Below are 14,401 nucleotides of genomic sequence, written 5' to 3'. Positions count from 1 at the left end.
TCTGCCATTTTCACAGTGAAACCTAACACAATTAGGAAACTCTGAGTTCAAGCTCTATTGTAAACCTGAAAACAATCCAAATTCACCCCTACAATTTCTTCATCCTTAAGTGCTTTATTCGTTTTGAACTGATGCGGCATGAAATTTGTGCCTGTGGGTCTTTGGGGATGTTTTGACTTTACAGCAGGATTGTGACTTAGGTCAGATTCACCGTGCCCTGCAGAGAGAGGTTTTGAAAAGTTTCGAGGCCATATTTTTATCTACCTTTTACTTACTTTGTGTAGGGAAATATTTCGGCATTTTCAGCCTTGCAAGCAGCACAGGCTGCCAGCTTCCAATATAACTCGTGTCACGTGAGAGAGAGTTGGCACACGAAAGACTCTTGGCCCAGCTCAGCTGTCTTCATCATCAGGTAGTGATTTATTTCTCAGAGACTGTTTTTTAAATACATTCTGGTTTGCAGAATGCTTTCCAAAGAGCATCTTTCACATTCCTTCCACAGCTCCTCTGCTCGGAGAAAGAAAAAAGCCTAGCAGTTTTAACACCGAAGAATCAAGAACTTTATTCTTCTGCATATGGGTTGGTTGATGGGGATTTACCCAAAAGTCCTGCTTTAAACAAATAAAACCACTATTAAAACAGTAACCACAGCCTGTGCTGCCACCTATCCTTAATCTCGGCGTTTTCTTCAGACTTTTTCTCCTTCAGAGCTCCAGGCTCTGCCCCGCATGCAGGTCTCCCTGCAGCTGATGAAGGCTGCAGCACCTCTCCTCGCAGCAGAGATGCACACACGTGGCCCTGGTGGGGCACACAGCATGCCTGTGCTCGGGGCAGGGCTGGCTGTTAGCTCTGCTCTATGCACATGGATGGAACAGCAGCAAGATTAGCAAGCCTTTGGGGTCAAGACTATGCTCTCCCCTCTTCTATTCTAAATTCTGTCATTTTTCTGTATTTTCATTATAACGTCAATGGGTTATCGTTATGTGTAGCTCTTGAAATACTTTGACTCACAAGAAAGCAGGCTTTTTCTTTCCTTTTCTTTTTTCTTTCCTGTTGAACTCAACATACTACTTTTGCTTTCTCCATTCCGTACTGAGGACAGCATTCATTGCGTGATGCCAGAAAGCCCCTGTTCACCTCCACCACGTGAAGCAGCAACTCCTCCTATGGGTTTAATGTGTCAATGTAGCGCTGCCCTTGGAGCCTCTGTCCTTCTGGGCATGCCTTGTCTACCAGGATAGCAATGACACTGAGTGTTTTTTTGTAACAGCATTAGTAGGTTTCATGCCTAATTTCAGTAGGAATGGATTGGAATCTCTCCCCTGAGCTCTACCAAACTACAGGTTAAATGCTGGAAAAAACTGATCTGCCCATGCAGTGAAAATCAAACACAGAGGTGAAACTACAGGAAAAGTTAAAAGGAATGACAGGAGGAAGGGGGTTAAAGTGGCTCACAGCTCACCACAGTAATGGAAAAAATGATAATGCTGTACTTTCAAGGCATAAGATTCAGAAAGTATCACCGACCCATAGCAGATTCAGCCTTTGAGCTGCCCATGGAGAGATGTACACATGAAGAATTACCATTATTCATTTACTTTGAAGAAAGAGGTGACAAACACAGCAAAAAATAAAGGAAAAAAAAAAAAAACCCTGTAAAATCCTACCTAAACTAAGATAGTAAGAAAGAATATAGATGTGAAGCAAATGCTGATCAGCAGTGACAGAGCTGGGGCACTAAGCGTACATCCAGGCTGATTTTCACTGGGCTGGTGGATTCTGAGAATTCAAGAAATACGACTGATTTTCCTGTGTTCCTTTCCTTCTCCCTTGAGAAAAACTCCTCCTTACAGCACTTGTTTTAAATAGAAAACAGACCCTCAGATGAAAAAGTTTAAAAAATAATGGTGAAATTCACATCTGTGACTCCAAGAACTTCAGGTTTGAGGAAAGTACCCCCCATTTTGAGATCTGGGAATAACTCAGAAGATCTATAGCAGAGGCTGGGACTTAGGGATGAGGAAGCAACACTCTCTTCAGCACTTGAGGAGGATGCTCTTCTTTTCAGTGTTACCGTTTAATGGAACAGAGCTGAAAATAGCGTGTGAAATGTAGGCCTTTCACTTTGCAGACCATTAAAACTGGAACCCGCTGTGTCAAAAGTCTGCAAATAAAGATGAATTTAAAGCACACACACAGATAAAGGGGCTAAAGAAACCAGATGTGATGTGTTAAGGAACTTATTGAAACCTCGGAAGAACGAAAGCAATAAAAGGAGACGGCGATCCGAAAAAGAGGATGTGCACAGCAAAGCTCTTCCCAGGGGAAAAACAACAGAATGCAATTTTGTGCACCTTCCTACAGGAGACTGAAGAACTGCTCCCTGATTCTCTGTTTTAATCAGACCCGGTATGAGAAATGTCCTGGCTGAATGTGCAATTAAGTAATGGCATGACCTGCTTACAAAGCAACAGCCACTGTAAATAAGAAGTGCTCAGAAATGGGTCAAATAGAACATCTGTGTGCTCCGTGCAGGAGAGGTCCTGCTCCACGTAACTGCTGGTTTTGTGGTTGATCCAAACATGCATTTTCAACTTCCTGTAGCAAAAGGTGTATATATCATTCCAGTGTGGGAATGTCTTGCTACTGGAAGAAATCCGTACTGCTAAATTCATTGGAACACCTTTCCACGCCACGAGGAAGCAGTGAGGTGGCACTAGGACATCTAACAGCCTGCTTGAAGGACACACCTCTGAAAGCTGAGCAGGGACAGACTTCTCAAAACAGACATTCTCTTTATGCCAGAAAGTAATTATGACCTTCTCAAAATTAGTTACTATATTTGGGTCTTTGGAGATGGAAAGTAGAAGGAGCCATTAGGCACATGCTGTTGGGTGCGCACTGTTTAATACTCAGATTGGAAAACTAGAGCTTGTGTGGTCAAAGAGAGCTCAGCTGAGGTATTCCCACAGAGAGGACAATCCAAGGTCAAATCAGACATAAAGAAATACCTGTGTATCATCCACAGGCCCATAGCATACCACAGAAATACAGGTAAGATTGCCTGAGGATTTTCTGTCTGCCTCTGCGATGTCAGAAATTACCCTGCTCTCAGATAAATGTAAGTGAGGTATTCCATGTGCAGAAGATGCAAAGAAAAAAAAATAGTACTTGCTGGTGAGAGATTCTCTTCTGAAGAGAGCAAAATGAGGATAATTTACTCCAGTTAGAGGCTGAATCATAGTGTTTACATTCTCTGTGTTTCAGGCTATAATTCTTACAAGGAAAAGTCTCTGCAATTTACAAAGCAGAAAGGGCTGACTAATTGGTGCTAGCTGGGGACATGAACCCAGAGGATGGATTATGAACTAAAGTTTTTGCCTTGTGAAAATATCTGGACATTCTTGAGTATTAGGGACTGAAATAGCTCCACTGCTTTGTGTCAGGTGATGCAGGTCTTTCATGCAATCTGTATGAACAGCGATATGCAGACTCTCATTCTGCTCCAAACTGACATCCGTGCTTGGCTTAAACAGGTGGAGAAGCCAAATGAATTGGGAAGACCATATGTGTTAATAGAGGTCTCACTCCAATCATCTGCAGGGGAAGGAATTATTTGCATTTCTGCTCTCCTTGTATCAGAGTGTCGCTTGTCGCAAAAGCGAAAGGCCCACAGGTGTTTGCCACTGCACACAAAAAGAGAGGGCAACTGTGGCTTGCCTTTTTTTCTTAATTTTAAGGGAAAGCCCCCAGATGAAGAGATCACCCACGCCAAGTTTTAACCCACTAAAAATGTATGCAACACAATCACAATATAAATGCTAAGAACTTACAGTACAAAAAGAATTAGTGGAATTATTTGCAGCAGGCATCTGTTTTAGCCATCAGGTATTGGACCTGAGCAGACTTTGAAGACAATACTGTGCTACCTTGAGTTCTGCTTTTCTGCTCCATCACAAGCCAGTGAAATCCAAAAACCAGATAAAGCAGAAGCAAAACTAAATTGTAAAGCCATATGAAAGCAGGAGATGGATGTCCAAATGGAAAAATAACAGTTATATAAGCACGTTTGTCTTCTCTGTTGTATTCATTGTGAGCAGATCCTTCACCATTTTGCCCAGATGAGTTGTGGGATCCAGATAAGATGAGTTTGACCCATCGTCAACCCTGTGGGCAGTTTCAGGAAGGCACCTCTATCTGGAAGGTGTTTAAGAATACGACCTTAAAGCTCACTGACTTCAAAGAGCCCAAGCAGATGCTCAAAGTTAAGCAGGGTTATACTGAACAAGGGCAGATTTCACAGTGTGTTTAAGCGTCTTCAGGAGTGCAGGGAACACAGTAGAAGGACAGAGGGAATATTATCCCAGGAGGGAAAAGGTGGGCATTTCACATGGGTAGTCTGAATTGCTCTTGGGAAAGCTGTTTGAATGCATCTGGGATATGGGCTTCCACATTTATAACTTACATTACGTGTCTAAAATTAGGCCATGTGAATAGTGAAAGAGGAGACAAAATAAATATATTTCAACCAGTTGATTTTAAAGCAGGAAATCAAACACTAATAACACAGATAATGTCTTGGGACAATTGATAGACATTCACTTAAGTTAACAACAGCCAAAGCGCCAGCCAGTTCCTGGAGATTCATGACTGTTCAGTGAAGGGAACGCATCGCCAGGAACCCACCCAGGTCAGCTCAGTACTACAGCTACAATTAGTTTTGGGCAACAATCTCAAAAGTATTGCTGGCTTCCCAAGCGTTTCTAGAAGAAATAGCATCTGGGCAAGCAGCCAGCGAACAGGCTTCTCTCAAACAGTTATTGCAGCATCCAGGAGAGACTGAAATGCTGTAAGGCAAACCCTGCCTATTTCGTCCCATAAGAAGAAATACTTATGTCAGTTACAATAGTAAGTCAGCTGTGGCTTGGTACCCCAAAACAGAACACATGAAATCTAATGCTTGTAGTTCAGTAAGAAAACTCACAGCCATAAACGTCCTTGAAAGCTTACTTTCTATAAATGCATTTCTAATAACTTCCCATTTTAATGGCAATGTAAATGGAGTCTTTAAACAGCTGATGTTTTCATTTTTGTGTTTTATACTGATTATAAGAATTATTAGAATTACACTAATGAAGCAAAGCTAACAATCATATTCCCATACTGGAGCTGATATTCCTCTAGTTGCCTCAGACTGTGAGATTGTGCTGACTCCCCAACGCAAAGCTGTGATCCTCAGGCTTTTAGAAGCCCCTATAAATTTGACAATAAATTTGATTACGAGGCTTAAGGCAATTATATGCTCATTACCCACACCACTACGTTGCACATACTGTGATCCTCCTGCATTTGCCTGTGCTTAAGCACATGTTCTGCCTCACAAACCACGAACGTTATGAGGAAATTGGGAGAGAGTTTATGCCTCTTACATTTCACAACCAAGTAGTGCACGTCTGCTTCAAGCACTGCATGGGTATTTACTAAAATAAGAAACCCAGATGCAGAAAGAGTTTGTCCCCAGCTGTTGGCTCGCCTGCTGGGGTTAAAGGAAGGACTTCACTTATTTCACGGCATTTCCACTGTCCCAAGGTCAGCCTGCTCCCTCATCTCCAAACGTGTCCCAGTAAGGACCTGGCCAAGGCCCAAGGCCATCCTCACAGCACACTGTCTGCCGCAGTGTCTGACAGGCCACACACACACACCCATGTTGGTTTTGCCCACTTAGATGAAGATTACTTTGAGTTCCACCACACCAATCGAGGTGACACCACATTGTCCATTGTTTGTATCTTAAGGCCTTCATAAAAAGTTTGTATGATAAAGCTCACATCAAAAAAACTATTGATTAGTTTTAACTTTCCAGTGATCTGTAAAGATCCATCTGAACTCTGAAAACACCTAGACTGCATACTTAAGTTCTCTTCAACTGTCTCTGATTGGATTTTTAAGTCAGCAGAAATAGTTTTGTCATTGATTTCTGTTACAGAGAACGAAGAGGCCCCAAACTACATGTGCATCTCCTCAGTCAGAGCAGCAGATAATTCTGCATACGTATTTTCTGTACCTTTTAATTTCTTCAAACCGGTGCAGATTAAAAACCTTTGCCATTTATAGTAAAGTTCAAAAATCTGTTCACAGATCTACTATTTACATATAACTCCATTCCAACAGCCTCTCATTTTGGCAACACCAGCAACACCAGACAGACTCCTCTCAGACAATAATTGGAAAATAAGACACATTTGGCAGTTAAGTGCAAACCAAAGGGGATGTTCTGAGGAAATAACATCAGAAGTTGGCAAGATGGCAGATGCATTCACTTACTTGAACTAAATTCAGTCAACAAATTTTGCAATGTAAAGATCAAACTTTGAAATTTAATTCAAATATTATTTCCACCTTCGTATCCAATTGCAAAAGCTGGAAGGCCACCAAAAGCACAAGCAGACGTCAAAGCACCTTCAATAGCAGGCATTTCAAGGCATTGGTGGAAACAAGTTTGCAACAAACAACTCTAGCACTTGTCAGTTGACAATCAGTTGTCAGAAAGCACCATCCCTGGGAAGGAGCTGCAAATAGAAGCGGTGTGTTAAGAACTTCGGCCACGGGATGTACACCAATGGGCAGCTGAAGGAAAATGCACGAGTCTGCTGAATCTCTTCACTGAGATAAACAAGATGTGAAGCAAAATGGACACAAAACCAAGTGAGAATAACCTTCTTGATGAGTTCATTCCCATTCAAAATCCCAGTAAATCTGAGAGCAACATACAGCCCAGTGGGCCTTAAGGATGTTCTGTCAACAACATATTGTTCAAGAGACTCTTTAATATACTTTGCAAACACAACAAATGAAAAAGTAAACTGAGAGAAGTAAGTGCACTCAGCTTCAGTTCTTGGCCGGTGAGTGCTGGGGAATCGCTAGTATCATTTCTTGGAGTTTCAATAATTCTAATGATACCTGTTTTAAACTCCCCCCCCCCCAAAAAAAGAAAGAGAGAAACTTAGGATGGAATGGGTAGAGATGGAACATAGGACCCAAGGGATCAGAGTTCAATTTGTTGTTCCAAACAGATTTAGTGCACAATCTCAAGGAAATCATTAAAGCCAGATGCTTAAAGATACTGAGGTAATGCTGCAGTATGGCTTCAAGGACGTGGGCAACAACAAACGTGCTCCCACACCAGACCAAATCTTCTCCTGATTCTTATAATGGACAACGCAACCAAGAATACTGGACCCATGCACACAGGTTGTGGATTCAAGCTGTGCAACGAGGCTCCGCCCCAGTGCTGCAGTGCCCCGGGCAAGAAAAATTTGCCCTAGACAAAGTGATGCGTGCTAGGTACAGGGATACCAAAGCACTCCTGCTTCCTATGAGAGGCAGGCCTCCAGGGTCATGTTCTGCTTTTAAATTGCTCTTCTTGCACAACACTGGTGTTCCTCTTGCCCTTGGACAGCTGTGCACAGCAAACAGAACACTGAAAGCTGCTTTTCCAAGCTGGAATGCATGCAGCTAGGAGAAACGACAGGAAAGGAAAGAGTCAAGGCAAAAGTATTTGACTCCTTTCCATTCTCAGATAGCCAACATACTATCCCCATGCATGTTATCATCTTGGCACAGCAAGCGAGTGATTTTCTATGATTAAATAAACAGAAACACAACTGACTCATACTAGCTTTTTTTTTAATGCAGGGAATAGAATGCATTAAAATACAGTAATCTCAAAATTACAAATGCTAAAGGATATGGCAAGAAAATATTGGCTAGATTAGCAGTTCATTATCAAAAACATAGCCTTTTTCTCAGTTAACGAATTTCTGCGCAGTAATTACTGTTCAAGTGATAGTAATGGTTAAGGATGTCAGGTACAAGCAGTTATCATTTGACTGCTAAACAAGCACTCCAGAACTGAAAGCTGCAGCAAGTTTTAAAACACACAGCCTTGCAGAATGAATCACAGAGAGCTGCTTCACTTGTGGAACTCAGACTCTTTAGAGACTTTCCATCAATCACTTGATGAGGCAATAAAACTCACTGAGCGAACAATCTATGAAAAAAGACTGAATAAATTGAACTTTTCCAGGGCAGAAACGCACCTTACCTATGAAATTTGTTTACAGGGCAGTCCAGCCCATTATTCAGGATCAAGTCTTCTAAAATTTCCCTAAGCAGACTGGAAGTGAAAAGCCGAGGAGGATTTCCAGAACATGACATTTCATCCTGTTGCCAAGGTGTCAGGTGCCTCAAGTAACTTTACCACAAATCAACATAAATCTTGGCTTCGGCTGCTCTGTTACTGAGCAGCTACTGCAGAGCATGTGCTCCAACTTCCAGTGCTGCTGTCTGTACAGCAGTGCCTGGTGCAGCGCAGCTATTCCCACACAAGGGAACATTAGTTAATTTGCATTCACAGTTACCATATGAGGTGTGAGTTTATGGCAGTCCACACATTTTATACTTAGAAAATTAATGTAATTATCTTAGATATAATAACAAGAGTAACTCACCAACCCATCGCAATTGCTGATAGCAACTGAAGCATTTGGCAGATCAGTGATATCCCCAACATAGAGGCAATTCCCATAGAGAGGTTCGATGCGAGTCTCATCCGAGTCCTCCTGCCATTCAACTGTTGCTCCAGGGGCCACGAGCCTGGAGTTTGGCCGCAACCTGAAGTGAAACTCTCTTCCAAAAACAGTGACATTATAAAATATTTGCTCATTTGCTGCTTCACGTTGCAAGTCGTCCGCAGCTCTCCTGAAGCGTGCTCTTGGCGGTCCGGACACCAGGTGGGATAGGAACCTGCCCTCTGAGTCGGTGCTGGTGGGGATGACAAGGCTGTACTCCTCTATATTCCTCAGAATGGGATCTTTGCAGGGAGAGATACGAGAGGAGAGAGATACTGGACCTAAACACGTCCTGATGCCGCTGGATTTTTATTCCATTATTCATTAGCACAGCAGACACTTACATAAGGCAAACGGACACTGCCCTGTACAAGCACTCGGTTCGCCAGCAAGCACGAAGCGTGCAGAGTTCATTCAAACTTGCCGTTGCTCCCCAAAGCAGCGGACAGCTGCCCGAGCCCGCCTGCCCGCGGGACCGCGCGCTCCCGGCCACGCAGCGGAGTCTCGAGACCCGCAGCGCAGCCCCCGGAGAGCGGCGGGGCTTCCCGGCCGGGCGGAGACGCTCAGAGGGCGCGGAGCCGTGCCGGGAGCGCTCGGGGGTCAGGGGAAGGACCCGGCGCGCGGACTGCAAGCCCGTAAGGGCCGCGTGTCGCTCGAAATCCCCGCGGCACGGAGGGGATGGGCCGGCTGGGGACGGGGACACCGCGGGCAGCAACCGGCAGCGGTGCCGGCGGCCGCCCGGGTACTCTGGGACGGCGGCGGCGGCCGAGGCGGCGAGAGGAGGAGCAGGCGGACGAGCTGCCGTGCGCTTCGTCCCGCACCGGGAACTCCGGGACCGAGCCTTGCCCCGTGCAGGGCGGGCAGGGGCTGCTGCGGCACAGCTGCGGGCACGACGCTCCGCGCCCCCGTCCGCGTATCCGTCCCCATCCCGGTCCTCGTCCTCGCCCGCCGCTCGCAACTGGAAACCCGGCAAAAGCGCCCGTAGAAGTTCGAGAGGAGCGGCAAACCGCGGGGCTCGCAGCCGCGACTTGAGACGGGCGGGCTGCCCGGCACCGGCCGGCGGAGGCAGGGGGAAGCGAGGAGCCCGGAGGCAGCGGACGGCAGCGGGACCCGGCGCGCACCTACCTCTGTGCCCGGGACGCCGCGGGGCAGCGGCGGGCAGGCAGAGCGCGCAGCAGAGCAGGACGCAAGCGAACCCCGCGGGAGGCTCCATCGCGGCGCTGCCGGCCCGAGGCGGGGAGCGGCCCCGGGGCTGCCCACAGCCGGGGCGGGAGGGAGGGAGGCGGCCCCGCTCCGCTCCTCTCCGCGCCGCTCAGCGCTGCCCCGCGCCCCGCCGCCCGCGCATTCGCCCAGCCGCAGCCGCAGCGGCAGTGGCGGCCGCGCTCCCGGCTCGCAGCGAAGCAGAGACACCAGGAGGCGGCGGGGGTATAATACTGGAAGCACAGGGCGTGCGGGAGTGAAGTCAGGCTGATTGACAGAGGAGCTGCCACACGGCGCAGCCGGCCCGAGGGGAGCGGGGACTGCCCGCCCTGCCCGGCCCCGCGGCTCCGAGCCGCCCCGCTCCGCCCGCCTCGGGGCTCGGGGTGCGGGGCTCGCGGGTGCCCCGGGGCGGCGGGCGGGGGCCGGGGCTGCGGTGCCGCCCGGTGCGGGCCGCTCTCGATGAATTCACGTGGGAACGGGAGCCGGGATAAGAGCGGTTCGGGCACCCCCGAGGGAGCTGAGCCGGAGGCGGGGGGGGACCCGTCGGAAGCGAGGAACGGCTGGAAAAAGTGCCGGCGGCCCGAGAAACCGCGTCACGGGTCCTCACTTGGAGAATAAATTGCCCTAAGTAGCAATTTCAAGGGGGAAATTATTTGGACTGTTTGCACAGAAGGCTGAAATGACTTGCTGCAAAGCCATCCTACCATCTTATCTCAAATATCTGCAAAATGGAGAGAGAGGCTCTGGAAGCATTCAGGAACACTATAAATACAATATAGAAGAAGATTTGTAAAAATAATTAAATAATGAAGAGTGGCCTTTATGGAAAAAAACAAGTTATATTTGTTTCCATATGGCCAGGATAAATGCCATACCGCTTATTCCTTTCAGATAATGTATATATTTACTCAGCTGCTACATTATCAGGATCACATGCTGTTTTCATCATTTTATTCTTTAACTTTGCAGAATCCCAAGAGCCCTTCCTGTGCTCTTGCTGTCCTCACCAGCCCAGGCCTCCCCTACCACACACAAGTTTGCAGGGTATCTGCCTCTCCCAGAGCCTCCACATTTGCATGCAGTGGCTTGCTGCAGGATCTGGTACTCTGCCAAGAAATTTTCCTGGATATCCTTGGCTATTCTGCTCCTCTTATACGACTACAGGTCCAATTAATGCTTGTAATCCCAGTATTCCAAACACAAATGAAGGGTACAGGAGAAAAAGACCCGTGCTGCTCAGTGCCATTGCCTGGGTTTTCTGGAGCCCAGGTCTGAGCAGCTATGGCAGCACATGGCATCCTCCCTGCTTGGTTCGCTGCTCCTGTTCGATCTTCTCATTTTTTAGGTTAAGGATAAAAAGGGAAAGATTATTCTGAATAATGGAGTAGATCAATTTGTGCATTACTTTCAGACATCCCTTTATCTTTTAAAATGACCTCTGTTTGGGGTGGCTGGCTGTGCTGGGCTTCTCCCAGTTCTTCCTTTTGGTTTGTTTGTCTGTTGGCTCATTCTTTGTTTTGTTTTGCTTTTGCGAGTCCATATTGAGCAGCTTCTCCTACTTAAAATCTCATAGACTTTCATCAGTACGCAGCTGGAAACTTTCCAACTTCATTTTTATTGGACTTGTATTTTAAGCTGATGATGTGGCTTTTTTGTGTTCCATCCATCCCATCCTGCTCAAATTGAAATAACTTCTGCTCATAAACTTGAAAGGGAGAGGAATTGGCCATATATTTGAAATCAAAGTTCCTGTTTCTATATGATGCATCCACAAAAAAAATTAAGGAGATGGGGTAGATTACAGAAAAAAATACAACCCAGCCAATAGTTCCACTAATTAAGATAGGTTTTAGTTCTTGAAAAAATTGGAGTTTAGAAAATGTGCTTTAATATGGATAACAGCTGCACTGCAAAGTAATGATATAAACAAAAAGAATCAGTGATGCCTCCGTGTAGTTTATTTCCACACAGAAACCAAGTGCTGTGTGCATCCCTTACTATCCTGATACCAAGAACTCTGCAGCTCTGATGGAATTACTGATGGAATTATTTTACAACCTTCTTTATAATTTTCTCTTAATCCTGAGCTGAGAACAAGTGTCAAACAACGGGGCCAGATCTGCAGTCAGTAAGAACTGTTTTTCCACTGAACTCACTGGACCAAGTCCTGGTCCCTCACTGAAGTCTGTGAGACTTTTGCCAGTCAGGATTTTATGCAATAGATTCACAGTGCCAACTCAGACCAAGTGAGGATGCACACATGGCACAGCAATGAGCCCCTTATCCTTCCAGACAAAAATGTATCCAAGTTTGATCCAGAGGAGGAGATCCAAACCTCGCCAGGCACCATGGAGCATGAGTGGGTGAAATTGCAGAAGAGAAGAGCAGTTCTTGAACCCTCACCCTGCTCTTACACCACTGTAGCTCAGGGAATGCCCCCTCAGAACTCATTCTCTGTTTTCTAAACTATTGCTCAGAATTCTTGACAGGCAATCGAGGTTGCTGCCTGGGTTTCCATGCAATGGCCTTGCCAGGATGCTTCACATTTTTTCAGAATGAACCAGGAAAACTCAACACAAAATGTATGTACTGCTGCATTACTCATCCTTCACAAACCTCTCAATTAATTGGTGTGAATGGAGTCACATCATATTTATTTTCCTGGAATGAAGGGAAGAGGACCGAGATACCGAGGCTGCGCTCTGCCAGTTGGAGCTGAGGGCACACATCTGCTGCTGCCAAACGTGACTACCGTCACACAGACATTTGCCTTTGCTGGATACAGGCATGCAGAAAGGAAAAAATGATGTGCTGTGTCCTGAATGAATACCTAGTCTGAAGGAAAGGGCTTCTAGCAGCTTATGCTGGCATTCCCAAAGCAGCTTTAAACAACCCAGCTGAGCCATGAACAGCCCTGTGACTCAAACAATACAGAGTTCAGCGCTGCCTGCCTGCCTGAATATTTACTTGGATTTACGGATTCTGTCTGCTCTGGGTTTGTGCAATCAGTCCCAGTTCCAGCCTGGGCACACGCGTACAAACTGCAGTCAGGCCTTTTCTGTGGAGGTTTTTTCTCAACATTTAGTTTTGCTCGGTAAAATGAAAAGATCCTGAGCATACATCACCAGCTGCTGCTCTGGAAGTGTCTCACATACACATAACTACACCTCACGCCTGGCATTTCTAACATCTCCTGCTGTTTTCAAGGGAGAATCTTCAGTTGGGCTGCGAGGGGAGCTCAATGTGAGCAGGTAGCCTGGAATCTTCCACAGCCTCTGTGATCCAAACCAGCCCAAGGTCTCACATGAGAGGCTCCCCAAAAAGGAGTTCTCATTTCTGACCTCGTTAGTGGGAGAACGATGCCATTCTGCAAAAGGCTTGTGCATTGCCTGCTTTGTTTCTAGTGAAGATTGTTCATTGCATTCGCCCTCATCTCATGCACATACTTTGGTCTACGTCATAATTATACAGCTTAATAAAAAAGAAGAAATGTTAAAATAGCATGCCGGTTCATTTCTTCCACAGGTGGCATTTCCAGGCTCTACAACGTTTGAACCCTTTTGCCACTGCGTGGCAGAGTTACATATTGCCCACAAAAAAGGCACGTGTGATGTTGGAGCAGTGGATGCTTCAGAGCAGTAGCCACAACGGCAGCAGTCCTGGCTTTGTTCCCCTTTACCTGAGCACAGTAATGAGATGAAATATCACACACACACACACACACACACAAAGAACTCAAAAGACCAATGTAACAATACAGTTATCAAATTTTGATAATTTCATTTCCATTCTTTTTTTAAAGAAAGGTAAAAGATTATTTCTGGCACCAAAGAAATAGTGCCAGAAAAATAAAGTGACAAAAAAACTAAATTAAAGCAGTGACACCAAGGCTAGACATTTTGATTCTTGAAGCAAGAAAGGAGCTGACATGACCACAAAATCCTGCCTCCAGCAGGAGATGCCGGCTGGCCATACAAAAGGGGCCGTCTCCTCTGCCCACTCCTCCAGAATTTTACCTTCAGCCAGCTCCACGACCCCCCGCACATCTGGCCGCGTCAGGACAAGCTGCAGATGCCTTCTCAGGCTCACTGACAACACAGGTGCAGATTTCTTCTGCACGTGGCCCAGAGCTCCTGCCTGACTGTGGCCGTGCAGCTGAACCACACACACCGCTGTGCATCCAGGTGTGGGGCAGAGCACAGCAGCACTAGTAGCTGGCTCCAGCTTCCAGCAGTTTCTTCTGCATTTGGTTGAGCCGCTCTGTGCTGACATTGTGGCCCACAGCACACGTCCCATCTTAATTCCCCTTCACATTTGCTCTGTCATCGTAACTCATAACATTTCATTGTTAACATTTCTTTCAATAACTGCCTGTATTTAACTGCTGGGATGAACACCCTGTGATAATAAGTACAGTCCCTCCCCTATGTTTTCACCTTGATTCTTTCTGTGCAGATTTGCTGCCTCGCTATTAATATTCCAGCCATGTGATTTATCCCAGCATGTTCCCAGAATACTTGCTTTCCCTATATAAATATTTGAATGATCTTAATTTCAACTAATTAGTACTG

At 46.1% G+C, this 14,401-nt stretch overlaps 1 protein-coding gene across 1 annotated transcript in view; it reads right to left on the bottom strand.

Moving 5' to 3' along the window:
* The window catches only part of ADAMTS2 (ADAM metallopeptidase with thrombospondin type 1 motif 2), a 168,119-nt gene extending 158,224 nt beyond the window's left edge, over positions 1 to 9,895 (bottom strand). Inside the window, exons 1-2 of the mRNA XM_048960190.1 lie at positions 9,756 to 9,895; positions 8,511 to 8,872 (exon numbers count right to left, since the gene is read on the bottom strand). Of these exons, the coding sequence (XP_048816147.1) occupies positions 8,511 to 8,872; positions 9,756 to 9,843 (450 nt within the window). The 5' untranslated portion in view covers positions 9,844 to 9,895. The remainder of the gene's footprint in view (positions 1 to 8,510; positions 8,873 to 9,755) is intronic.
* Between the last annotated feature and the right edge of the window lie 4,506 nt (positions 9,896 to 14,401).

The sequence above is a fragment of the Lagopus muta genome, chromosome 14 (genome assembly GCF_023343835.1).
Source record: "Lagopus muta isolate bLagMut1 chromosome 14, bLagMut1 primary, whole genome shotgun sequence".
Taxonomy (NCBI): Eukaryota; Metazoa; Chordata; class Aves; order Galliformes; family Phasianidae; genus Lagopus; species Lagopus muta.
This window is presented reverse-complemented; position numbering and strand designations above follow the sequence as displayed.